Consider the following 25,930-nt stretch of genomic DNA (forward strand, 5'->3'; position numbering starts at 1 on the left):
ACAGATTTAAGGTAACCTGTGGTCTTGCTTCCTGTACCTCTTTCTGTGTTGTTCAGACAAATGTTTCATGCTTGGAAAACTTGAACTCTGGGGACCAGGGCAACTGCTGATCCTCGCTGCCCTCAGGACGTTCTCCTGCTCATCAGCAGGTGGTTGTCAGCTCCTTGGTAGCTTGTTTTTGCTGCTGCATGTTGAGGCAGGACAGTGTTTGAGATGGGGGAAGAGGAAACTTTGCTCCTATGTCCATGGACTCGTGTGACAGACAACTGTGTGTGAATGAAACAGCCTGAGGTCTGTCAGCTCAGTGTGGTTGCTGTCTGTGATGTGGCTGTGATGTCCAGCGGTCCTTGTTCGGACATTGGTTGTGCAGAATTAATGACTACTGACCATTTTTCTCAGTCCCCACTAGTCATCCTTGCCTATCTGTTATTGAGCCCACTTTGGCATGACTGGCAGGAGCTTATTCCAAAGCCTGATGGAAGCGAGGTGTAGTGGTTGTGGAATGTGCCCATTGAGGAACTGGTTGTGTCAGCAGGTGTGCAGGTGGGCTTTGGACAGTATAGCAGGGGTTTGTATTTAGGAAGTTTTCACATGCTCTATGAGTGCAGTGATAGGCTTTGAAGCGTGGTTTCCTCTGAGCTCTGCTTTCCCACAAAATCTTCAGGCATGATCCATCAAGGAGTGTGAAATATATTCAAAATCCCACTGCTGCCTTTTTCTCACAGTCAGCAGGGTTGGGCTTTCTTCTCCAGTCTGGAGTTGTTTGCTGTTGAGAATAAGCAGTCTCTTTTCTTGTGATTCCTTACCTCTCTTTGGGACAGGATGCCATCAAGAAAACCAGCTGTTCCAATCTAAGAGCTGCCTATGCCTTCGTGCTCTCTTGTCGATTGTGTTGAGTCAATGAAGTGCTGCAATACTACAGAGAAAAGGGGATTGTGAAGGAATATTTAGAAGGAATCATATCTTGCCACGTAGTTCACAATGGATGTGTCTGGAACTAGAGCTGTTATAATGACAGAAATCCCTTCAGGAAAACTTGAACCCCAGGTCCAAATCCTTGCTTCACTAAGTTGTGGGGTCTGCGAGTTTGCACATGGAGAAGAGAGCTAGCTAATCTGAGCATCTGGGGAGACCTGACGACAAGTCCTGGCTGCTCCTGCTGAGAAGATGGTGGCTTTGATAGGTGTTATGGAAAAAAAAATATTAAAAGAAGAGAGGTAAGGGAGATAATCCCTCGAGGCTAGCTGTATCAGAAAGATGGGGTTCAAAATACTCTTCTTGTAAATCCTGCGAATTGCAATTCTGACTCCCTTAATCTCTTGAACCACTGTCTCAAATATTTGTCAATACAGACTTGTTTCCTGTGATGCTCAGCTTCAATGACATCTCTGTTCAGCCAAGAAAACTGCCAGGTTGTGCTTTGACTTTGGTTCCAGCTGTTCAGTGCAAAAAGCTTTCTTTGCTGCTATGAAAAGCTTTTCTTAAGGGACAACATAAAGCAGGAGTGTTGTGGTGCTTGAAGGCTGAAGTAGGCATCTACCCTTCAGAAGAGTGTTCTAACACAGACGTCTGGTACATTGTCATGTGGATAAAAGGTTATAAGGATTGTGTGTTAATCTGTAGCTGTCTGCAGTTAATCTCCCCAGCAGGCTTGGATCCAACTGATGTTTGGACCCACCAGCCAGGTATGCAAGGAAATTTCTTCAGTGGCTCTGAACTGCTCCACAAGCCTCTAGGTTGTAATTGTTCGTCTGGGTCCTGCCTACTCTTCCTTGTGATCCTTGGTTCTTGCTTTACTTTCTCTGTTGGTGTTTTCCTTGGCTTCGTCAGTTTTGGTTTGTACTTGCTGTGGTACCTGGTCCATCCTGACAGCAGGATTGTATGTTCACACCATATTGTGTGTTTTACCCCAGGCAAGCTTATGTTCTTCCTGATGATTGCCTCAGAATCAACAGTTGGAAGCGTTTCTTGATCTTGGTGCAGATTTCTCAAGTACCACTGAAGTTCTGATGAGCTTCTGGAATTGCGTGTTGTAGAGTTGTAAGAACCTGCCCTCCTGATTCCCGACTTGGCATTTCTTATTTGCAAGTTTATGTCTAGGTATGCACTTGATTATATCTTTTTTTTTTTTTAAACCTGTTTCCCTGAGGTTTACTCTCTGGAATCCTTCTCTTAAGCTTAAAAACACTAGAAATTTGCCAACCCTCTTGTGCGGGATCTAGAAATGTGAAGGTTATGGAATCCCCATTTTGTCCCACTGGCACCAGAATTGAGTGCTGTATAGCACTGCCAAGTTTTCCCCACTCTGTTTTGTTTTGGTTTTGTTGTGGTGTGCTGAATTCCAGATCATTGCAAGTACCATGCTAGCACTGAGGTGAGTCCCCATTAAGTCAGGACAGTGAATAGCAAATATTTGAGCTGTAGGGAAGGGTAAATTGTTCAAGAACTTTTCTGTGATGTTCTGTGATTAAAACTCAAGCTGTGGGTATTTCACATGTATTTTAAACTGTGTGTGGCTCAGTGCTATCGCTGTGAGTGCATGATATCCTCCTCACCACCTAGCATGAGCAGTTCTGGCCATGTGTAGGATTTTTCTTGCAGTGTGAACAAGCGAGCTAGAGATATGCTATTACCCAGGTTTGCTACCCTCTCATGCTCCTCTTCTCATCTCTTTTACTCACCTCTTTCTAATCTGGGCTCAGATTTTTCTTTTCCCCTCTGTCTTCATTTTTTTCACCTGCTTCCTTCCAGTGTCTCTGCAGCCTCTCCCTCCCTCCTCTCCTCCCTTCTGTCCCTTTGGTTTGCATTCCTCTCATTTTACAACCTATATTGGAGCTGACACCAGGCTGCCTATTCCCTGCAGCACTGAACTGGCGGTTTGGAAAGAGGAGGCTTCAGTTCCCTCAAGGGGCAAGGCAGAGTTCAGTGTCTGTCTTATTTTTAAATATGCATCTGAACACGGCTGATCGGAGGAGCAAAAGAAATCTTTGGGTTCTGAGCACTGGAAGCTCACAAGGACATAGTGCAATCCTCTGCATCCCCTTGCACTCACTGAACATGAAAGCTGCTTAGCACAGGGTTGTTTGACTGCAGAAAAGATGGCTAAGATTCAGAGACTCCATGGAAGGAAGGTAGAAAGGTGTGGGTGCTTTGTAAGCCTCACACTTTGTTTTTCTGCTTCAGGTTCTTTTTCATCCTGTCAGATTTATGCACTTTTTTTAGTCCTGAAGGATCCCAGCGTACATTACCCAGCTGTATGTCAACCTTGCAGGATCTGTTTGCCTTGGGCAAGTATAAGACTGATGACTGATCATCAAGTTGGTATGGTGAGGGGATAAGGTGGGATATCCCAATTCCACGTTCTTACTACAACTAGTGCCATGAAAAGGTACCAGAGATGGATCTGCAGGTTTCTCAGTATGAGTAGCAGCTCTGCTAAGGCAAGTTATGTACCCAGCTGGTGAATTTCCTAAATGGTTTTGCTGTGCAGCTCTGGCTGCTGGCATCTGTTCAGGCAGCACAGTGATGTAGTCACCTAAAGGGCAAAAAAAAAAGGCAGGTGCTTACTGGTCCAACAGCTCCTGCCAGCAGATAAGGATCGGAAGTGAAGGAGAGCATATTGAATTAAAGCTGCAGTCATAATTTTAGTTTTGACAAAATGTATGTAGTTTGGCAGAATACCAGGGTCCTGACTCTTGTAAAAATGTGTCACAGGGTCCTTTGGGATCTTGGGAAGGTCAAGATCTCTATTGAAAACCTTCTGTTAACTGTGTTACTTTCTGTGGCACAGGCTGCTTTGGTTTGGCGTGGGCACAGGGTAAGAACTGTTCCTTTCTGCAATATGGTGGACGTCTCTGATCCTTTAAGTGGTCAAACCTGGTCTAATTAGCTAAGAGTACAAAATGGTTGCAGCAAGTAGTATGGGGGAGGCTGCAGACTCATCTTCTTCATGTTTTCTTTTAGTATCATTGACTAGTGAGCAGCCTAACCCATCACCCACCCACATCAGGACCCAATGCCAGTACATTGACGGTGTCTGGAGTAGGTTGAAGTAGGCTCTACTCTGAACAGAGAAGAAACATACAGATTAAGGTGGCTACATCTTAGTTCTTCAGGAATGCTCTAATCATCCCAGAAAACCAAATTCTTTTTGATTGGAGAAAAGTCCTCCTGTTAGGAGGATCTCAGTGTTTATGCTGTCCAATTTCTTTTTCTGACTTAAAGAAAAAAGGAGGAGTTAAGACTTTCTAGTTGCAGACTGGTGAAATATGTGTGAATGATAGAAGAATGGGGTGGATGGATTTGGCCTTCTGTTCTGATTCTGCCTTTTTTTGCCAAAGGATCCATGTTTTTGGACTCTGATGAGGTATGTTCAGTTGCTGTCCTTGTAACAGTTTGTGCAGTATTTGTGTGGAAGAGGTTGTGCATTTGAAGTGGGTGAGGAATGGAAACAAGAGCTGGCATTCTACAGCTGATTTCTTCTCTGCAGTGCTGCATATTCAGTTGTCAATTTTTCTCTACTTTTTGAAAATTTTTTACTTCTTGTTTTAAAATAGCTAGTAGAGAAAGAGGATCCATTGCCTACAAGGACTGCTGGAGCCAAGTGGCAGATATATCTTCCCTGGCTGTGCTCTTTCATCTCCTCCCTGTCCTGGAGATGACTGCTGGAGTTGTGGGTCCCCTGGATATGTCTGTGTACCCAGTCCTGATAAGCAGCATTGTGTACACCATGGCTTACTCACTGCAGTCCTTACTGGCTTTATTATTCCAGTTAGACCTTTCCCGAATAATAAAGCTACTCATTACAGACTTTTTTTCTCCAGAAAATTACATATCACCACATTGTCACCAGAACAAGGTTGTGTGTACGAGGGAGCCCTGGATAACAGAGTAGTAAAACCACCTGGACTGGCTGCTCTGATTGCACCAGTTCCTGCAGCCATTGAGGCTGTGGTATCAGCACTGGGAGAATTCCTTGGGAAAGCAAACAAACTGCTATAACAATTCTGGCATGATCCTGTGTGACCTTGCTTTTGCTATGGTAGGGAACAGTTTCCAGAAGGGCGGTAGAAAGGATATGCCCAAAGTTGCTTTCATGTGTAACTTAGAGTATTCAGGATTTGACCCTCAGTCCCTCGTGGTAAAAGGCTGCTGTGTTAACCCCACCTCTTCATCTCTTGCCAAGTCTGAAAATCCAGGTTCTTAAGAGGAGCTGTTACTTGTATGACCTTCATGCGTGAAACAGTTTCTCTTTTAAAATGTGTTTTCCCCTTTATCAGTTATTCATTGAAGAGTCTCTTTGCATCTGTAGAATTTTGAAGGGTAGCTATTATTTTACCGTTTTAATTTTCCCAGCTGTTCAAATAATTGTTTTAACCTCTCAGTGCCTGGATGTGCTTTTCACATTCTGGTTGCTCTGCACTGTATTTCTTCAGTTTCATGTTTTAAATTACAAACAGTTTTTTCCCTATTCCAAATGGTTACTCTGTGACTTTTTTCTCTATAGCTATAAGTATGCATTGGTCTGAACAACACTGACAGCAAGACGATTGTGAACTTTCACTTTGTGATATTGGGCTCTCACATCCTATTTTGGGTGGTCTTTTTGTAGTTGCTGCTCTCCCTGCACCCCCAAGAGGACTTAAAGATCCCATTAAAACCAGAACAAGGTGGTTATTCTGAAAAGGTCTTGCCAGTGGCTTCTCTGGGGTTGCATTTCACTGTATATAGGGAAGGGGCTCTGACAGAGACAATGAAACCAACACAGAATACATTGTCTTCCTGTAGTTTTACAGGTATTAAAGTCAAAGCATTAAATGTGATAGTGGTTCCTCCAGCCTGGAGGCAAGGCTGTGACAACTGAAGACAAGGCAAAGCTTCCTGCTGGTCTGGCAGAGGAGATGGCTAATTGAGCTGAGGCACTCACTGCCAGTGTGGTATTCCCAGCCTAGGGTGATGTTCAAAGGAAGAGGGATGCATGTTGTGTCCTATCTGGGGCAAAACACTTCCATGTGGGAGTACCTCCAGAGCAGTGGTGTCTCATTTTCATAGCTTCAGTTTGCTTTTATATATATATATATATACATATATATTTTATTTTATCCTCAATGAACATAACTTTTCTTGAGTATGTCTTTAATGGTCTTACCATAGAGACAGAAGTGGAATTTGAAAATAAGTAATTATATTGTGATACTTTGGACACATTACTGTAGTTTCTCTTGCATGTTCTTCTCACGTGTTCCAGAAGTTGCAAAAGGTGATTTATAATTCATCAAACTAAGCGTAAAACATCTGACTGCAAAACCTATCAATCTGATCCCATCTCTTTCCAGCCCTTTAATTAGGGAAGCCCAGCTGAAAAATGTACCCATCAGCTACTGAGAAATGGTGCATTCCTGGACCCTCGGTATAGATCTTGAGTTATCCAGGTGCCAAAATGCTGTCAGAACTGACAGATCGTAGAAAATACACCCACAGGCAGAACATTATCCATTATACTAGCACTGAGCAGTGGACAGTAAGGAAAAATCAGCAGAGGATGTGTCTTTATCAACTTTAATTGGCTTTTCCCGTTGATAAAAATCAGTATATCTGGCAAGGAAGAGAACCTATCTAGCAGTTTGATTTTTCCATCCCAGAGCTGAAGGGTGCAGTCCATCTCCACTGACATGTGATGTGGACTTGTCTCAACACAGTTCCTGGCAGTGCAGTGGAATCCACAGCCCATGGAGAAGGCTACCAGTCTGTCCTCGGTGAGTGACCGTGCTTAAACAAGCGTGAAGAATGAATTACTCTGGTTAAGTTGGATTTCATCTGTGCTCTAGTTGCTCAAAATTTACTTCAGAGAGAACCAAACTTAGTTAAACATTTCTTTGGGTTCTGACTGGTAAGCGCTCCTGGAATACAACTGACTGGGCTGCGAAATCAAGGATCTTGGGCAATGGATATGGTGATAGGAAAAGGAGAGAGCAGCCAAAGGAAGCAGAAACTTTTCTGGAGCTACAGGAAATAGTGCATGCAGAGGTTTGGGGAACAGAACAAGCTGCTTTTGAGTCATTTGGCACTGCAGGTTTACTTGTAGCTTTACATCAAAGGCAAAGGCGACAGCAACTGTGTGAATTTCTCTTGGGAACGCTGTTTTGACACCTTGTTGCAGCTTCTTACATTTACTGAACTATGTAAAATGTTTCAGTGTTTCCTCAGTGCTGCATGTGTCTATTGTGATTAGATTTATGACAGTTTTACTGGAGTAAATAATATAGTGAAGATGATTGCAAATCTATTATTATACTATTTTTTCCTAGTTGATTAGTGAGAATTACTGATTTCTTTATTTGTAATCAATTTGGAAACATGTATCACTTCCCTTGCTAAATTCTGCAGGGTTTCTGAGCATGGTTTAAGTTTCTATTCTGCCAAGTCAAGCTTCTCTATCTTATTTCTGTAAATATTGGAAAACAGAAGTACGTCCACTCACAAAAGACAGGTTAGTAAGTGAACTTTATTACAAAAGTTTCCTTCCCACAGTCCCTGGTGGTCTTAAAAGCAAACTGCAAGACCATCACAGGATTGCAATCATATAAATATCAGTTTAATTCTTTTGTTTAAAGCCTTTAAAAGAAGAAATTTGTAAGGTTTATTGCTGCGACAGATGAAGGAGCAGTCCTTTGTCCAAACCCGACTCCATAGGGAACCTTACTGCTGTTGGCGCAGATCACTGTGATTGTTTGGAAGGTACCTTCTGAGCTGCGGCAGAATGAGTCTGAATTCTGGAAACTCTTATCACCTCATCAAGTGGGCAGCATTGAGAAGTGAGAGTGCAAGAGTGGGGCAGGGTATGTACCAGGGCTCTTTGCTGGCAAAGCTCCAGTTTGCCTCCATGCACGCTCCGACTGCAGCGTAGGCTTCCCAGTCACGAGCAGGCTCTGCCTTTGCCGGGGTTGGTGCAGTGCCCAGCACAGTGGGTTCCCTGTCAGGATAAAACTCTGGAGCCTGCACTGTACAAGCTGTAAGAATATGATGGACCTTATGGGGAAAAAAAGTGTTGATTGTGTGATTTTAATTATTTATTTCTGCTTATCATATGGCTGGGAGAGACATAGTAACTTCTTGTGTTCGGAAGGTTTCTTTAGAAACTTGAAGCAAGTGGGAAGGGGGATAACAAAGTCTATTCTGTTCCTCTAATTCAATCTGCCTCTAATTCAATCAAGCCCAACTTGTCAAGTATGTTGTCACTGTTCTTTGCAGCAAGAGGAAGACTGAAGCTTTAAAATACTTATAGAGAATATATAAATCCACATGAATAGCCTAAAACATAATTCATGTGGTTTCCATGGATGCTGACCATACTGCAGTCAGGAAGGTTTTGTTATGTTGCTCCAAATGCCACAGCAATTTTACCAGGAGGCAATATTCTTGCTTGCTGGCCCTAAACTCTGTTGCTGTCTGCTGTTAAATAGCTGTCTCATGCCTGTGTGAAAGAAGGGATTCCTGTGTGTGCGGCTTGAAGAGGTGGGAAAGAGTTGTAAGATTTATTATGTACTATAAAATAATAATTCCTGATGAAATGAAACTGCATAAAGAGATCAGGATTTTGACATTTTGTTTTGACATGGCAAAATGCTTCTTTGGTGGCCTAGAGTTACTAAAGGTAACTGTCCTGGCTTCTCAGTTTGCCAAGTGCATGGTGTAAATGCAGACAGGCAATGCTTTGCTCTGGCTCCATGTCAATCATTCCCTAAATGCCTGATGGCACCTGAGTTGACCAGCTCCTCCTGTTTAAAAGCAAGGCTGCACGATTTTTCTATTTTTCTAAACCATTTACTCTCTTTAATTGAGCACTGGGAGCCATTGTGTGCGTAGTGCTGCAGGATCCTTGTTGTGTAAGGGCCTTGATAAATATGTATTGTGTTGTCAAGTGTTTGTAGCTACTCTGCAGGTAGTGGTGGAGGAGCGAGCTGCATACGGTTAAGAGTCCTTGTGTCTCCTGGGTCAATAAAAACAAGATGGCACAGGGGATTGTGGGAAATGGAGCCAGGATAGCTGCCTTCAGCATCACCTGCTAATAAACCAGCTATTTATAGATCAGCTGAGGCTTTGTCAACTAGATTGTTAAATTAATATTTACATACTGTCTTCATTGTCTTTCACTGAAAAATCTCATTTGCATTAGTTCTTGGACAGAAGTGGGGCTTCCTGTGCTCCAGATACACGGGTGTGTTTGATCTCACTCCGTGGCTTGCCGTGTGTGTGTGAAGCCATTCCTGATAGATTCTTGCCTTGCAAATCCTCTTCTCCCTGTAGCAGCATTTTCCCATCTTTCTGTGCCTCTCATTTATTGCAGGAAAGCTCACCTTTGTTCCCAAATGTCCGCAACTCATCATGAGGCTGATCTCGCTAGAGAGAGAGATGAGCAGCATTTCTGCATAGCAATTCCTAGTTAATCTCTGCCTCTCAGAGAGAGACTTGAATTGTTGATGGCTTGTGGGTAATTTAATAACTAGCAAACAAATAAGATGTGTAGATTGTAGCAACTTAGCCCAGATGCAAAATCCCCATCCCTATTTGCATCTGTTTGAATGAATTTTGTTATAAAGGTTTGCTTTTTTACATTTTAGCACCGGTGAAACAGCAGTGAGAGGAGTCACTGCTCAGTGAAGCTGTGTTGATCACAGCAGGCTCCACACCTGGCTAAGCAGTTTCAATCCCCTGTGCGTGCGTGTGTGTGTCTGTGTGCCTTTCAAAAGGGAAGAGTAATCTACTTGCTAGACGTGTGTGTCTCTCGTAGTCCTTGGGCGACCTTGAGCAGTCATTTAACTTGTGTTTGTTTGCCCATCTCTACCTGGGCAGATATTACTTCTGTGGTTTGGAGTGTTGAGGTTGAATGGATGTCTCGGATTCGTTATGGATGAGAAGTGTTACTGAAATGTAAGGTATTCATACCGTCTCTTCAGACATCTGATTGGAGTTCGGATTCACCTTCCTGTCTTTCTGTTCCTTGCTTCAAAGCCATTTGGACACTTGGATTGTGTGGGAAGTCGGAAGGCAGTAATAGCAGGGCTGTGATGCAGACAGGTGTCACAGCCTTCTCTCAACTTCACTTCTTAGCACTCGCAAAACTGTTGATAAGGTGCTGTTATGCTGGTATTGTGTTATTCTTAATCTGTCTTTGGCCTGCAAAGGGTCTGTCAGCATCCGTTTCTCTGACACCTCGGCAGGCTCTCTGGGCACCTCATTACTCTTTGGGAAGAGAGCATTGCAATCCCGTTACTCCGTCCACAGAGAGCAGAGCTCATCTGCCAGTGCCAGCCTGGTTGCTGTAAGGTTAGAGCTCAGTGTGGGTTGCAGTTTATCTCTCCAGGTACATTAGGCACATAATATCACAACAATAATACAATATCTGCTGAAACCATTCACCTTCTTTTTGTTCCTTTTAAGATAGCAGAGCCTCAGTTTCCTCCCCTTCAAAGTATCTCTTCTCTTGGCTCACAGGAGAGAGAGTGGGACAGGCCAGCTGTGGACATGGGACTGGGAAACCTGGAAGTCGGTTTCTTGGCACACCAATTCCAGTGACTTGGCTGGGCTCATTTCTCCACTGCCTCTTCCATTTTAACTTTAATCCTTGCTGAAGGCAGCACCTGATTCTTACATTTTCAGATCTACCAGGTTTTTCTGCCTTCTGCTGCTATTCAGGGGAGACGGGGGGGGGGGGGGGCTTGTGGTTTTCTGCAAAATGTCAAGGTCTCTTCCTGGAATGCTGACAGCATAGGTGTTTTATATGTACACGGGCTATCGGGATGAGACATTCTTACTCGGAAACATTGGCTTAGACAGACAGACATTCCTCCTGCCACAGAGAGACAGGCAGGCTCACTGTTGCCAAGCCTTGAAATATCTGGCATGTTTTCTATTGCCCTAGTTTTGTGGAGTTGTACCTGAAGTTTTACAAGTACATGAGAATCTTAGTTCTGTGTTTTTACTGAAAAAATAAAAACGGAAGGAATAAAGTAAAATAATCTAACCCTCCTGCCTAGACAGCAGTTGTATGAGAACGTGACTCAGTTGCTTAAAACCAGAAGACAAATGAAATAACCCCCATGCATTTCTAAACAGTTTTACAAGTCAACCTTGTGGTTTTGGGGGAGTTTCTGACTTTTCTCTTGGGTTTTCAATATGTGAAGAGTGTGCAGCACGGCTTGTTTTCTTGAGTGAAGGGATATTTGCAGCTCTGTAAGAGTTCACATATCTGCAGTATCCCCTGCAAGCAATAATGAACTGACCAAAACAATCAGTCCCCCCGAATTAGAAGAGCCCTGCATTTTTCAAATTTTGTTTGCATTCTTATTTGTGCTTTTCCAGTTGTTCCGCTTTTCAAGCCTTTCTTTAAAACAGGGCAATCTCAGGCTCTTTAGTTTCAAGTGGAAGCCAAGATTTTCTGTAAGTACGTGATTCAGGGTAGTGTTGCTTTGGCATTTTCACAATTATGTCATATATCATCACACTTCCCTCGGAGCCGGCAACACCGTTTACGCAAAGATGAACGTAATTATTCACAGAGGGGCCCTGTTGGAGCTTCAGACTCCTTGGCTGATGTATAGAGGGGCCAACTGGCTCTGCAGGTCTCTATCTCTGTCTTTCATAGGCTCACAGCAACATGCAGCTGCCTGCACGCTTTCGTGTTGGTTCTAAAGGCAGTAGCCGAGGCACGTGCTCCTGAAATCACCGATGAATTTGTAGGCACCCGCTCGCACCTCTGCGTTGCCTGAGCGGAGGGACACATGCAGTCAGACTCCCACAACAGAAAGGTTTCCAATAAAGCTGAAACACAGAGGTATTGTTTGTCCAACCACTGGCAAATGCACAGAGCCATTGTGTGGGTCCTGAAAGCCTGGGCGCTTTATTCTCTGCAGACTGAATGGCAGCCGCGGGTAATAATAACACAAGATTTAAAAAGCCAACATTATAGGGGCATTTACAACCTGCTGAGAGAGTGAAATCTCAGCAATCTGAGCTGTGTCTCTAGTGATCCTACATTTTTACTGCCTGATAAGGAAATGATGGGCAGCTCTGGAGAAATGGCCACCACAGAGCAGATGAAAGGGGAGCAGGTTGGCTGCTCAAACGCTGCAGTAAGTAAAGAGGCACAAATGGAAAAGCTGCCTGCAAATCAAGTGACCAACCTGCCCCTCCCCGTGCTGGGTGAGCTGGGGGGTATGTGTGCTTGCACACCTGTTTTCTTTCCAGGCTGGCATCAGTGGGGGCAGGCTTGGTTTGCATAATTCTGAGCTTGGAGGCCTTTGGTCAGCATCATCTGGGTTGGTGCTTTGGTAGCTGTCAGCAGATTGACTTGGGACCATTTACATGTGAGAAGGTAGCTGGGAACTGACTGTGGAAAAGAGAGGGTGGGATTAGCCTTCTGCCTTCCGGAAGCAGCCAGTCTTTCTGTGAAATTAAATTTTGGGAGACAATAAGTATTGAGCTTCCTGAATGCAAGTCTCAATTTTAAGTCACAGTAATGACAACTACCTTACACAATTTAAGCTCTACTGACACCATCTTACATGTGGAATTTTATTATTTTTAAAACAAAGAAAACCCCACCCCACAAAAAAGAAAGATTTTTTTAATGAACAGTTCCTTATCTTAAAAATCAAGTCTTCAATTCAGTGCTGGTTCTAACGATTCTTTAACATAAATGTCTTATAAAGTTCTTTTGTACATCTAACTACCTAAACAGCTTTATAAGACCCAGGTTTTCCCTGCACACAGATGGAAGTTGTATTTGATAAGCTGGAGGCAGAGTACCAGCTTGTAGCAAGATCCTCTCAGGATATGCCCAGGCTGCAGAATAATGATGACATATCAAACCAGCCCTAACCTTGCTAGCCTTGAGTATTACCATCAGGCTAACCTTGGCAGTGCTGAGCCACAGGAATATGTACCCACCTGTTCAGACAGGTTGTGCAGCTCTCTGCTACTCAGCAGGTTTCTGAGGCAGCATCTTACAGATGTGACCTTGGTCTTTTGCATTAAAGATGCAATGAGTGAAATGGTGGGAGATGTTTTATAGTAGTAAAACATGTTTTTTGCTACATGGCTCAGGCAGGTACTTTACCTTTCTGAAAACATTCTCATCTGCTCAGGTCTCTTGCTTTGCTTCTGCCAGGCAGCATGGCATGGAAATTGCTGGGCCCTGGGTGCTGTTTCTTGTGTGGGACATTATGAGGATTCAGAAATCTAGACTGCTTCACAGATTCATTTACTTGGATTAATGAATCTGTCTCTGCCTCTGTTTCCCCAAGAGTAATGTGAAGTTACTTACGTCAGAGGGATTTATGAGCTTCTTTCTATATTGGCCATTTTGGTAGAGTGAAATTCAGCTCAGAGGGCTTTGCAGAAGGACGAAGTATTTAAGTTTGTTCTGTTCTAATCCTGGTTACAGAAAATTGGCAAGTTCCTGCTTAAAGTTGCTTTAAACACAAAATATAAATACCCTTTGATTTTTTTTTTTTTTTTGTCCTTCTCTTTCTCCCTTCCCTTCTCTCTCTCTTTTTCCTTCCTTTGTGTGTTTTGGTTTTATTTTAAATGTTACCTGTCTTAAACTGCACATTGTTCAGGTTGGGACCTGAAGGCTCCTCTGTGCTGGCACAGATTTGCAGAAGGCAGCTGTGGGCTTGCTTTGTTTCCACAGGTTGCAAATGTGAAATGAAACGCGTGTTAGTGGTAAGGTCTTTGTGGGAAGAGAGTGTAAAGAGCTGTTGAGTGACAGTAGAAAAGAATGGTCGAGGAGGGAGGAAGAGAGGATGTAGCTGAAACTAAATATGATGCTTGCTTTTTACTAGAACCTTTGTAGGAGAAGCATGAATGTGTTCCCAGTCCAGAGCTCCCTCGTCTCTTCCTCCCTCCCTTTTTTTCTCTCTCACCCTCTGGGGCTGCTGTTTTAGGATGAGTTGGTTCCAAATAGACAATACTTTTCAAGCAGATAAACGGGCACCTAAGCAGCTGCACTGGTATCTATCATGAACAGACATGCTGCACAGTGAGGGAAATTACAAGATGGGACCAGCATCATTTGTCATATTATAAAAAAATATAGAAGCTCCCCCTCTACTTGAGCAACATCCACAAGAAAAGTGAACAGCACACTTAAAACCTGTCGTTTTCTTTTCCAGTCTCTTAATATGTTTTCAAATGCTCCTATTAAACATTCCACCTTTAGGTCCTCTGTAAAGAATGTGTTTTAGACAGATGGAAGCAGGTCTCTGTCCTGACACAGATGCAGAACTATAAATTTGCGGAGGAGGCGATAGGAGATAATTATTTAGAAGGCTTTTGTGTCTTATTCCAGCATCTGGTATTCTACCAGTGCGTCCTCTGAGGACGGAAAGGGACAGGACTGAGCTAGAGAAATGCTGAGCTTGTTTTTCACTTGGTAAAGGTTTTTAATCTTGAAAGAAGGATTTGGAATTTATGAAGGAGGAGACACTGAGAAATCAAGATGCGTCTCCTAGTGCTCACCATTCTCCCTTTGTTTGCTCAGATCCACGTTTCAGGTTGTAGAGCATCTTATGTGCCTGTGTTGGGCGCTGGTGGGCAGCTACTCAGAACAGATCCTTCTTGCTGAGGGGCTGACTTCGATGGTACCTGAGCTTGCAGCTTCACAGAGGTGCTGCTGGGTGTGCCTGTGGTTGGGCAGCCCCATCTAATCACATAACCCAATGTCTCCGTGGCCTCCCAATCTGTCCGCAGCCTCTCCGTTCTGGTACTTGTGTTGTGCCCGGCGGGCACCCAACATTCTCCAACCCAGACTGCAGATTCCCTACCCAGTGCTTCCCATTCTCCTTGATCTTGTAAAAGGGGAGTGGCACAGTGAAATGTTTGGGATTTCTTGGGTGACTTCTGAAACCTCTATGCAAGAGGTGCGGCTGAGTCATTTGACTGTCTCCGTTCAGGTCATTAACATTTCAAAAGGGCTGTTAGTTCTCTGTCTGGTTGCCTGAACTTGATACAGGATTGTCTAATTGGGGCTTGGTGGGGGCCAGCCAACCAGACTTCTTTTTCTTGTGATCTAATCGGATCTTGCAACTCCTGGGACCAGATATTTCAAGATACTCAAAGATAGGAAAAGTTAGACATATAATTAATTCTTTAAAATCTGATACTCAAATACTGTAAATGCTCAGTCAGCAATAAGCTTGTGGTGCAGAAGAGTTCAGTGCTGAGTCAAACGGGCTGACTCTGCTGAAATAGATTTTAGTTTCTGGTTTGTTACCTGGGCAGTGGAGATAGTCTGCCAAAACAATTTTTTCTTTCTCTTTTTAGTTTTACCTGTAGGTGCCTATAGTCTTTGGGAGGTGTTTCACAAAAACAGGTAGAAGTTATATCCCACATCTATCTGCAAACAGACCTGAGAATTCCCAGTTTTCTCTTGGCTCTATCATTGCTGATTTTTGCCTCTTCAGCCAGAAGAAAAGGAGAGCGACATCTACACCCATACGGGCGAGATGAATACAGCTATCACACAAATAAAATTACTGGCTGCCGAGTAGCAACAGCTTAATGAAAATGTGAAGTGTTAAACAAATAAAGCCAGTCAAGCTCATAATACTTCTGCGTGGAATTTCACTGAGCAAAATTTCACTGAATCACTGAGCAAAAATAGAATTAGGCATAGAAAAAGGATATCTGGAGAAGTCTCTGCCTGCCTCTGTGCTTGATGTATAAAGCTGGACTAAACAGGGGTGAGCCATACCTTAAATGTGGACATGATATGCTGACCTGAAGAAGAATTCTCTTTATCCAGAGCAGGAGCCTGCTAAAGCAAGACAGAAAGGGACAAGATAAAGCAATAGATTTCCACTGAAGCCTAAATGCAAATTGTACAGAGGAATGGAGGAGAATGAATTTTTGCATTTCTTGAGGATCTTCTCCTGGTGAATAATTATCATACCTCTGTGTGGTTGGTAAGTAGTATTACTCTTAGGTACAGAAAGGGAAACTGAGATGAGAATTTATCTACAGCTGCTGGGAGAATTTGGGAAGTGACTGACAACGGAGCCTAGAATTGTCTCATGCCCTCCAGGCAGTGGTGACCTTCCTGTAGCATGGGAAAACTGAGGGTTTAGTAACACTGGGAAGCAGCTGGTAAAATCCGCAGGATGAGAGTTTAACAACCACTGCTGAGGTCCCATCTCGGAGCACAGTGCCATAGCTGAGGTGTTGTGAAGCATTTTCAGCAGTTCTTTATACTTTACCCGAGGACTGGACTTTCCTTTGTTTCTATCCTCTTGAAAATTTCTGGAGTTAAAGACATGCTCTTTAAGACTAGTGCAGGTTAGTAATACATTCCGGGATGAGATCTGGAAAGGCAAAATGCAGTATGTAAAACTGGAATCAGCTTGTGAAGAAGCCCTGCAGCCAAGGAGCTGCTGTATTTGCTTCCAAACAAAATTACATCCTCTCTCCCTGGCTTCTGCCATCTGTCTATGTGTAGCTGTGAACAGTCAATGGATGCGATGATCCCTTGGAGTTGGGAGGACAACTGGAGTTGCTCCTTCTATCTCCTGTCTCTTGTTTCCTCCACCCCCACCCTGATGGCATTTCTTCACAACAAACCATGTCTCAGCTAGGCTTGGTCTCAGGTTGTATGGAGTCACTGGTGTATTGGAGGTGTTTTGTGTCTGGGTCACAAGAAGCTTTAATGTGCTGTGGAATTAGAAATGTTCTAGGAGTTTATACTCTAAGCACCTTTATTTTTCTGGGTGACCTTGTGAAATTCCCTTGCACTGGGCCTGTATCTTGCCATCCTGCTGCCTTTATCTAATTTGTTTTCTTGTGTATGTTACTGACATCCAGTGAAGTGTAATTTGTTTGAGAAGTGGCACTTATAACAAGGATCCCGCTAGTAATCCCTGCATTGAATCCCTATATACACAATGTTCCAGGAATAATTAAAGTCACAAACTTCAATCTTGAGGGATGCACAGGGGAAACCTATCCTGAAATGAGGCTTGGCATTTTCTACTTCCAGTGCTTTTTAACACTATAGGATTTGTTATTTTTATTCCAGGACTGAAGTAGATTTAAGAGGAAGTCTGACATCCTGAATTTATATGTCCTAACAACAGTGTTAATCAGTCAGTCTTCTTACTATGTCCTTTCTCTACCCCTTCTCTCTATTAATTTTCCTCAATAGTCTACAGGGATCATTTGCCAGCCTGATTCAAATTCTTGCACTTCCCTGGCATCTTGTTTTATAACATCTTGCATCATGTACTTTCCATTTCTGTAATCCATTTAATCCAAGATACTGAAATGGCTTTGCAGGTATTTATTGCATTTCTTTCTTCCTCGTGTAAGGAGGTAACAGGTCATTTATACAACTTAATCCAAAGTCTCTTGGCTTCTGGAGTTATTTTTTTCCTTTTATTTTCCCACTGATTATCCTGGAGGCTGATAGCAAGAGCAGGAATGACAGTATGGAGAAGTTGCATGTATTTGTGTCTAGCGTTTCATGAGCATGGCTTGGCAGTGTAGCAGTTAAACTCCTGCAGCCACTGTCCCCCAGCAATAATACTACTGTTGCCTGTGCTTAATTTTTGGAAGCGTTGGGCTTAGGGTTGGAAATAATGAAATGCTGTTGCATCAGTAAGTGGTTTTCCATTCCTTTTGGCTCTGGAAACGGATATTCACAGTTGGGTGAAGTTCATTTTAATCCTCACAAGACCAGAGCTGGATTTGTACAAGTTGTCATTGTTCTGCTTTAGAAACACTCTGTGCCTTCTGGATCCCTTTATCCCTCCCAGGGGCTGATTCATGAGCTCGCAAAACACTCAGGGTGACTCCAGTTGCAGGATGGAGGGGCATTCAGTGTTACCCCTTTCTCCTCCTGCATTACTTTCTCTCTCTTGTTCCAGAAAGGCATGGTAGTGTTTGTAGCATACACTTCCTGATGTGTATAGATAGTGGGATGTAATTATCTTCCCCTGAGGTAGAGTCATTATGCTGGCTGTAAAGAGAGAGGGTCACAGTCCTAATGGGAAATGATTTTAAAGCAATCTTGACCAAGTCTAGTGGAGCCATTTCAGAGCACTTAAAACTCAGCCAGTCCTTCATGGCACTTGTGATATGTCCATTTTATGCGGTGAGAGGCAATGGGACTAACGCTTGTCGAGGGATAAGGAAAATCTATGATAAACTGCAGCACTGGCTTTGGGCAAGTGTTGTGTGTTGCCACAGGGGAAAGGCACCGACAGAGCCCGGTCTTGATTATTATTGTTGTTGATACTGATTTGGAAAAACGCAATGCACTTGCAGAAGCAATAAGCCAGAAGTTGTGAAGTCTGCCACCTTGGGCTTCCAGTGCTACAAGAGCTGCCTCTCTGCCCCCAGGCTTGATTCCTGCAGAAGCAAGAGAATTGTTCCCATATCCCAAGCAGGTGGCTGGGCAGATAGTGGCACAGTCCCCAGATCACTGGTGGATGTACTAGTGGTCCTGGGAAGTTCAGGCTTCAAAAACATGCTGTCTTACAAGGCAGATTTGGTCAGAGGTTGTTTAATAGCAAATGCTACTTTGTGTTATAAGATGTCAGAGAAAGACAGACCAGCATGCTTTGACGTGTGCTGGGGTTGTGCTCAGTAGTGAGGTGAGGAGAAAGGCTTCGTCAGAGCTGATGGAAGGTGGCAGTCAGCAGTTGTAGGTCATATTGAGGGGCACTGGCAGGTCTGTTGGGATGAGCCCAGACTAAAAAGCAAACACCACTTCACATAAGCGATTTTCTGTATTTCAGTTATATATACAGAAAAACAATAGCCCAGGCTGTGCAGGTTAGCAAAGCTGCAAGCTGATACCCAGGAGAGCAAGAATAACTAGTAGTGAAATGCTCCATGTCTGATTTTCATCCTTTGAGCTCTTCTGTAATGTATTGGAAAACAAAAATTGTTTAAATAATGGAACAGACCCGATGAAATTGTGCAGTGATGCAGAAGGGATGAGGAAGGGTTATTTCCTTTCTTTCCATTACTTTCCTCCTCCTGCCTTGCCTCCCAAACGTGGGTGGAATCTACATGTCAAGCAGTGGCAACATCAGCCTGGCCTGGTGGCTTTTCTTAATGGCAAGCATGAGATTAAATGCAATTAACATTGATTGAACAAAAACGGCTGCCCTCACTTTGTATGTGGATTAATTAACAGCCATTCTTTCAGCAATGGCCCTTTGTAGAGCCGTGTTTGTTCCTCCTGGCCCTGGTATTTTTTAGTGCATGTCCAAAATCAAAAGCACTGAGCCCACTGTGACGTCTGGGGCTACCGACTCAGCAGGGAGATGCAACCCCCCAGCTGGGATGATTTTTCCTGCGGTCTTGTAACTGCAGAGCTGCTCAGTCAGTGGCAAAATATTTCCTGTTAAGCAAGGCTAATGACAGGAGCTCTCTGCGAGTTAGAACAATGATCAGAACAATTGTCTGGAGGAAATCAATGTTATAATGCATGAACAAACAGGTGAGTCTCAGAACAGCTGGAGATTAGTTGTGCTGGTAAATAACTTCGTATTCGGGTGATGCAGAGCTATGGGGAGGTGTCAAGGCAGGGCAAAGCAAACAGCGTCGGCTCTTGTGAGTGGAAGAAAAGGGAGGAGGAAACCAGAAAGACTGTTTCTGTTCCTTGCATTCTGTTGTTGGGGTATGTAGACCAGAGGACTTCCACGTGAAAGCACTTTCCGGGGTGTTCTGACAATGCGTCTGGTGAGTGTTTTGAAAGGCGTCTTTTCTGTTGTCAAGGCAGCTTTGAAGACACCATCTGGGGAAGTAGCCAAGAAGTCATTGGGTGAACTTCTCTGCTTTGCAAATCTATTAACACCAGTACAGGGAAGAGGGAAAACAAAACTCTCTTCATAGCTTTTTGAATTCATGCTTTTTGTTGCTGCCAGGCATGCTCCTGCCCCTCCTTATTCCAGTCCCAAGGACAGTAACCGTTGGACTCCTGAAGGATGAGAGAGACAGAGAGGCTTTTCTGTGCAATAACTATATGGCACAGAAGTGCTGTGATCCATTAGTCAGCTCAGCTGCTCCACAAAATAGCCAATACCCTGAGTGTAACAGAACAAATTGCACATAACCAAAAAATACCTACAGCATACATCAAACCAAAGTGACTCAAATGTCCCTTGCAGCAGTTTGGGGAGCTAATAGCCCCACAACAAATGCCTCATCCAGCGCAAAGGCCTTGAACACCCATCTTAGGACAGGTCAGGATTTTTGTGTTTCATTAGTGCCTCTTTCCACACTAACTGAGATGAAAAAGTTGTGCAGTCACATTGCTGAGATCTGCTGTGCACCAACAGGTATTCTGGTGTTGAGAGCTGCCTGCACACAGCAGAGAACTAGGAACTATGGAGATTAATTTCTACTTTGTCACTGACACTTCAAATGCACCGAGTCATTTATCATGGGGATCTGCTTTCTGATTTCTTCATAGGTATACAGCGCCCATATGTGTGAGCGCCGTGGTGCAACTGCTTAAAGGGATGTTAGAACAAAGGTAAGGCACATACTGGAGGAAACTTGCAGGATTTGCCCTGTGAGACTAAAGGCTGGTTAAATAAATATGTCTTAACGCAGCTGAGGCTTGGCAAACATCGTCTCTGGCAAACACTGAGGGAGGAAGTTCTTCGGGGTCTGGCCTTTCAAGAGGGAGATTCCTCTACTGGCTGTGAGCCTCCGGCGAGACCGAGAGCTGAGGCACAGAGCTGACCAGTGACTGGGGGAGGCAGAAAAGATGCTGTGGACTCTCCAGGCAGCCCTGAGCTTCTGCACTGGGATGCAGACTGGGAAAAAAGGAACAGGAAAAAGACAAGAGAGCTGTGCCTTAGAAAATCTTGCTGAAACTTCTCTCTGTTAGAGGACAAGGACCGTGTTGGGCATTGACTGGACTCCCTTCTCGGCAGGGGTGAGATTTGTGGAGCAAATCTATTTGCAGAGCTCAGCCCTTTCTCCTCACTCTACTGGAACCAGAACTGGAAAGCTACTGGCTTCCCCACAGGGACTGTGAAGTGGCAGGCTCTGTCAGCTGAGCAGCCAGCGATTTTTGCCACTGTTAGTTCCCAAGCAGAGTCTCACAGTGGTGGAAGAGCATGAGTTAGTGGCTCAAGGTCCCGTTTGCTGGGAGAGGCATGGAGGAAAACAAGTGCTGCATGCCCTTCAGCTGGACTTGCTGTCAGGACTGAACAGATTCCCCTTCCTATTTCTGCTACCAAGGAATTTGCCTTGATATGGACACTGTATTCACATGTAGAGGTGCTGGTCTGGAGCCCATCGAGACTGGAACCTGGTGTCTGTCTGCACTGCATTGGTAGTGGCATTAAAAATAACCTACCCTCCTCATGCAAGAAGGGCACTGTCCCCTCTTGTTAGTGAGTGTGCAGTGCAGTCTCCAAGGCTGATATCTCCTGACTTGTTCTGCTAAGACTGCTGCAGAGACCAGCTAATGCCAGCTGTGGGGCAGTTATTTTGTGAGGAGTCACCAAACTTTTTCAGGCTGAACCTCAACTCCATTTGTTGGAAGTATCTTGCCATGTGAGAAGAGCTTGTGATTGCAAACTGCCTGAATATGTTGCATATACAACTTGACTGGTGCATATGCAATGATAAGGGCACGGAGGAGAGGTAAGGTTTCTCCTTCCCTTTCCTGGCTCCTTCTGCTCAAGGTAAGTGTTGTACTAACCTGGTAGCATCTTGCAGGGAGGGTTCCACGTTGGAAGAAAATGAAGAAGTGCCAAATCTATATTGACATGGTTACAATGCTAGGTGGAATTTAAATGTGAGGGTAAATAGTTAGCTTAGCAAAGAGAGGGTTTAGTGTTAGAGATACAGTGTCCTTCCATGCTGCTGCACAGCGTGTGAGGCACGGAACTGTGCGCTGTAAAGTAGTTAGCCATAGGTTTATAAACTGATGGCCTAGGAACAATTCTGTGTGTATTCTGACTAGCGTAGACATGATGGGCTAACAGACCACAGGGCCTGCAGAGCTTCCACTGTGCGGTGTGCAGTGGGTGTGTGACAGTGCAGGAGCTGTCAGGAGACCTCCAGAACTGTTCACTGTTAATGGGGTCTGTACTGCACGGCACGTGCTGCAGGGGATCCAGAGGAGAACAGATTCACAGCGACCAACTCTGGTCTCACTTTTGTGGTAAGTTCAACCTTAGCCATGTCAGAGGGTTCGGGATGGTAGAGGCCTGCACTGGTGTGGCAGATGATGCCAGATCTGGATTGGCATCTGAGGAGGAATGTCTGAAACGACTGGGGAAGTTGTCCCTCTGCGCAGGCTGTTGTGTACTGGGAGTGCTTCAATTCCCAAAAAATGCCAGCTCTCTAACCATCACAAGCAGTTCGTGTCCCTGATGAGGGAGAGGACATTAATTAGTTGCTCCATCCAGCACAGGCTGCTCTTAGATGTAATTGTCTTAGGCCTCTGCTGGGAGCAGTGTGGGCTGATTGACGGTGTCGTTACCTGCATCCTCTGTTCACGGAAGCTTCCCTTGGCGAGAGCTGCACTGCAGGAAATTGGTGTCTGGCAGCCCATCAGTTCTGGGTCCAGTGCTCACTGTGCAAAAGATTTTGAGGAAGTTTAGTCATCCAGAGCAAGATGGACCCTGATGTTTTTGCACAAGGAATGTTTGTGACCCTACAGCTCAGTGCATCCCTGGTATGTGGGTAGGTTAGGCTGGAAGGAATTGATTGAGGTTAAAAGCTGGCTGTTTGCATTTTCTTCTGAAATTCAAAATATCAAAGGATCATAAAATGGCTTGGATTGGAAGGGACACTAAAGATCGTCTAGTTCCAACCCCCCTGCCACGGGCAGGGACACCTTCCACTAGACCAGGTTGAAATATGTAGTTATGATTTTGAACACGAAATTGCCTAACTATGATATTCTTTAAAATTACTTTAAAAAAGAAAAGGTTTTGCTGTCTTCCATAAGGGTTGACCACAGAGCGACCACAGGAGTGGGGTTTTTTTCACAAAATGTAGCATTCCTGGATACTTTACTGAAGTGTTACAGTGTGAATATAACAAATTACTTTATTGCAAAATTGATCGGGAGTTGTTACTGCTTCACTCGTTACAATTTCTGTGAGTGCTACTGGAGTTTTTAAAATGTATTGCTCTGTGCATGACTTTTAAGCCACTGATGATGAGAAAAATTACCTGGGAAATTAGAGTCAGTGGAGTAATATTGATGGTTCATTTGTCAGATTTCTGAATAACCTTTGTCTAAATAATGTAGCAAACAGTTTTGTCTTTATTCTTGAGTCCTTTGAAGCTTTTCCGGTTCATTGTTGTCAGAGATGGAGCTGTCTTTGGAGATGCAAGGCCAGCATATTCAGTCTACATTGACCATGTATCAGTCAATACCAGCCTACTATACAGAAGTAGCCCAAAGGACATGCTCACCCTCTGACAGACAGTGCCAAGTGTGCCAGCACCATTATTTTATGATGTTCTCCATTCTGATTTGCATTGAAGAAAGCACAGCTTTTCTCCTCAGAAAGGCAAATATCTGGAGAGTAGAACTGAGCTCAAATACAGCCCTAGTGAAAATGGGTGGTGAGACCATATGCAGTGAACCGATCAGTTGCCTTTCTCTAGTTGGCATTAGCTGGGTCCTGTAAGCATGGATCAGTACTGTCTGCTCTGCAAATAGACCTGCACATATCCAGAGCATGAGAAAAAAGCAACGTGTTGCTGGGCTCCCCCTCTGTGTTTCTGTGTAGCAGGACTTGGCTGACAGAGCGATACCATTGCTGGTGCAGGAGAGCTGATTACCCAGGTTTTGAAGTAGGATCCAACTGAGGATATCTCAGATCCTTGGAGGTGTTGTAGCTGGTGTCAAGTGTGTTCTCATCCACTGCTGATGGCATTGTTGCTTTTACTTCTTTGACTTTATGGAAGTGATAAGATAAAACCAGGAAGAGTCCACAGCAGGCTTTGCAATCTCCATCCTAAAAATACTGAAAGCCTCCTCTTTTTTCTACCCCTCAGAAGTTCACAGCTCATATGCAGATACCTGCAGGATCTGAAGAGGTATCACTTAGGAGGTTTCTGTGGGGACAAAGCAGACATGATTTTGCTTTGGATTTTGGGAGGTCTTGGGTCTTAATAGGATAAAGACTGTCAGACCTGTCAGGAGTTAGGTCAATCTGAGTCCCCATCTTTCTTCTTCTCGCCTCTCTAGTCCTCACTCTTATGTTGATCCTATTCCAGAATGAGTGAGTACTGTGTGCATGTTTGATGGCAGCTAATCAAAGTGCTCCTGTGTCCTGCTGGGCAGGACTGAGTGTGGAGCTACACTTACTCCTGCAACCTAGCTGCTCCAAGGCTTACCTGGAACTGTGGCTAGTCTCTCCTGCTGTTGGCCACTGGTTTTACAATCCTAATCATTGCAACTGACCATATATTCTTGTTCATAGAATCAGTCTCGCCTTTGATATCATGAGCTACTTTCTTGCTTCTACAGTCCTCTCCCCTTGAGTGTCTTGCATTTTACAGCAGGTGAAACCTGATGATTTTTCTGTAGGATTTTCACCCTGCCAATGCTACTCTTTCATTTCTGAGGGGAACATTCCAATGTCAACAGCTGCATAACTAGCTTGCTGCCTCTTTCTTTTGTCTCCTTTTTTCTCCAGGAGCTGTTAGTTAATTCTGGATAAACATCAGCCGCCAAAGAGCAGAGGACAGGGACCACAGATGCCCTTGGAAGCCCCAGCATCCTTCTGGACAGACACTGACCAAAACCGGTGCCTTCTGCCCTTCATGATCCAAGACAGTGACATGATTCCTCTTCTAATTGCCTGCATGTATCAGTCTCGCTGGACATTCCTGGAGTTGGGAGAAGAGTCCCAGGAGAGGGGGATGCTATAATTTCTTTTTATTGTTTTGCAATGTAAAGAATCGTGTTGATCCCAGGGGCTTCCAGTACAGTTTGTAGCTTGGGGTCTTGCCTACCATGAGCCTGGTTCACCCTGTTCTATTTTGGTTTCACCAACCTACATCTGAGTTTCAAGAGCTGTTACCTGTCTGTTTGCTCTGGGGAAAAGGGTCCAAAGTATTTGGAAGTAACCCTGACTAGCTTGTTAGGATTAACTGTTCCTAGCATGCTCCCATTGGTCACACCAGCAGGCGTGTTCCTTCCCTTCCAGGGTTCCCTCCTAAACAATAAAGTGTTTAATGGTCGCTGTGTGCTGTGAGATACTTTTAGTCCCATGAGTTTGTAAATTGCTGTTTTCTGCCTACTGCCCATGCCAACAAAAATTTCAAACAAGTGTGAGGAATAGAAATATTTCAAGTCACAGTTTATAAATCACAAAACTTGTTCATTTTGGTCCTGGGCTGAATGACTTTGGCTTATTTGAAAGTATTTGGAAGAGTGCAAAGTCCTGGCTGGAGGGAACTGGAGAATCATGTGAAAAAACCTTTGCCTGCTGGATGCAGAACCCAAGTTATCTTTCTGTTCACCAGCTCTTGTTTGCAGTTCCTGCTTTGTCTGCCATAAACCACTGTCCCTTTCAGGCTTGTGCTCTGTGTTGAGCCCTCTCCTTGCTGAGTGAGGGATGGAGGAAGCTGGGTACATCTGGAATCTGATTCTCCTAGAGGTAGGTATGGCAAGGTTTGCAAAAGGCCTGTCAGCAAACCAGGGGAGCAAGTCTAGCTTGGTAACTTGATTCCTCTTCTCTGGCAGCATTAGCTGCCTCTGTCCTTTCTGACTGTGTCTGACAGTTTCTGAAGAATGTGAACATGGATTTTTGGAGGTCATGTCAGTGTTTATGAAAATAGATGAAGGGGGTTGAGAATTGTTTTCTGTGTTATATTGTGCTTTGTCTCTTTTTTTCTTTAGACAGCAACTTAGTGCTTTACATCTTCATTAAGGCAACAA

The 25,930-nt window shown here is 44.1% G+C and overlaps 1 protein-coding gene across 4 annotated transcripts in view; it reads left to right on the forward strand.

Annotated features, from left to right (window-relative positions):
- Positions 1-25,230, forward strand: part of CHCHD6 (coiled-coil-helix-coiled-coil-helix domain containing 6) — a 109,339-nt gene extending 84,109 nt beyond the window's left edge. For 2 of the 4 annotated variants that reach the window (XM_027640748.1, XM_027640751.1), the window contains 2 exons: positions 20,477-20,539; positions 24,684-25,230. In XM_027640748.1, the coding sequence (XP_027496549.1) occupies positions 20,477-20,521 (45 nt within the window). In that variant the 3' untranslated portion in view covers positions 20,522-20,539; positions 24,684-25,230. Of the gene's footprint in view, positions 1-15,324; positions 15,397-20,476; positions 20,540-24,683 lie in introns of those variants that run through there. The other 2 variants (XM_027640749.1, XM_027640752.1) reach the window with 2 other exon arrangements.
- Positions 25,231-25,930: the final 700 nt, after the last annotated feature.

The sequence above is a fragment of the Corapipo altera genome, unplaced genomic scaffold (assembly GCF_003945725.1).
Source record: "Corapipo altera isolate COAL_440 unplaced genomic scaffold, ASM394572v1 55, whole genome shotgun sequence".
In the NCBI taxonomy this organism is placed as follows: domain Eukaryota; kingdom Metazoa; phylum Chordata; class Aves; order Passeriformes; family Pipridae; genus Corapipo; species Corapipo altera.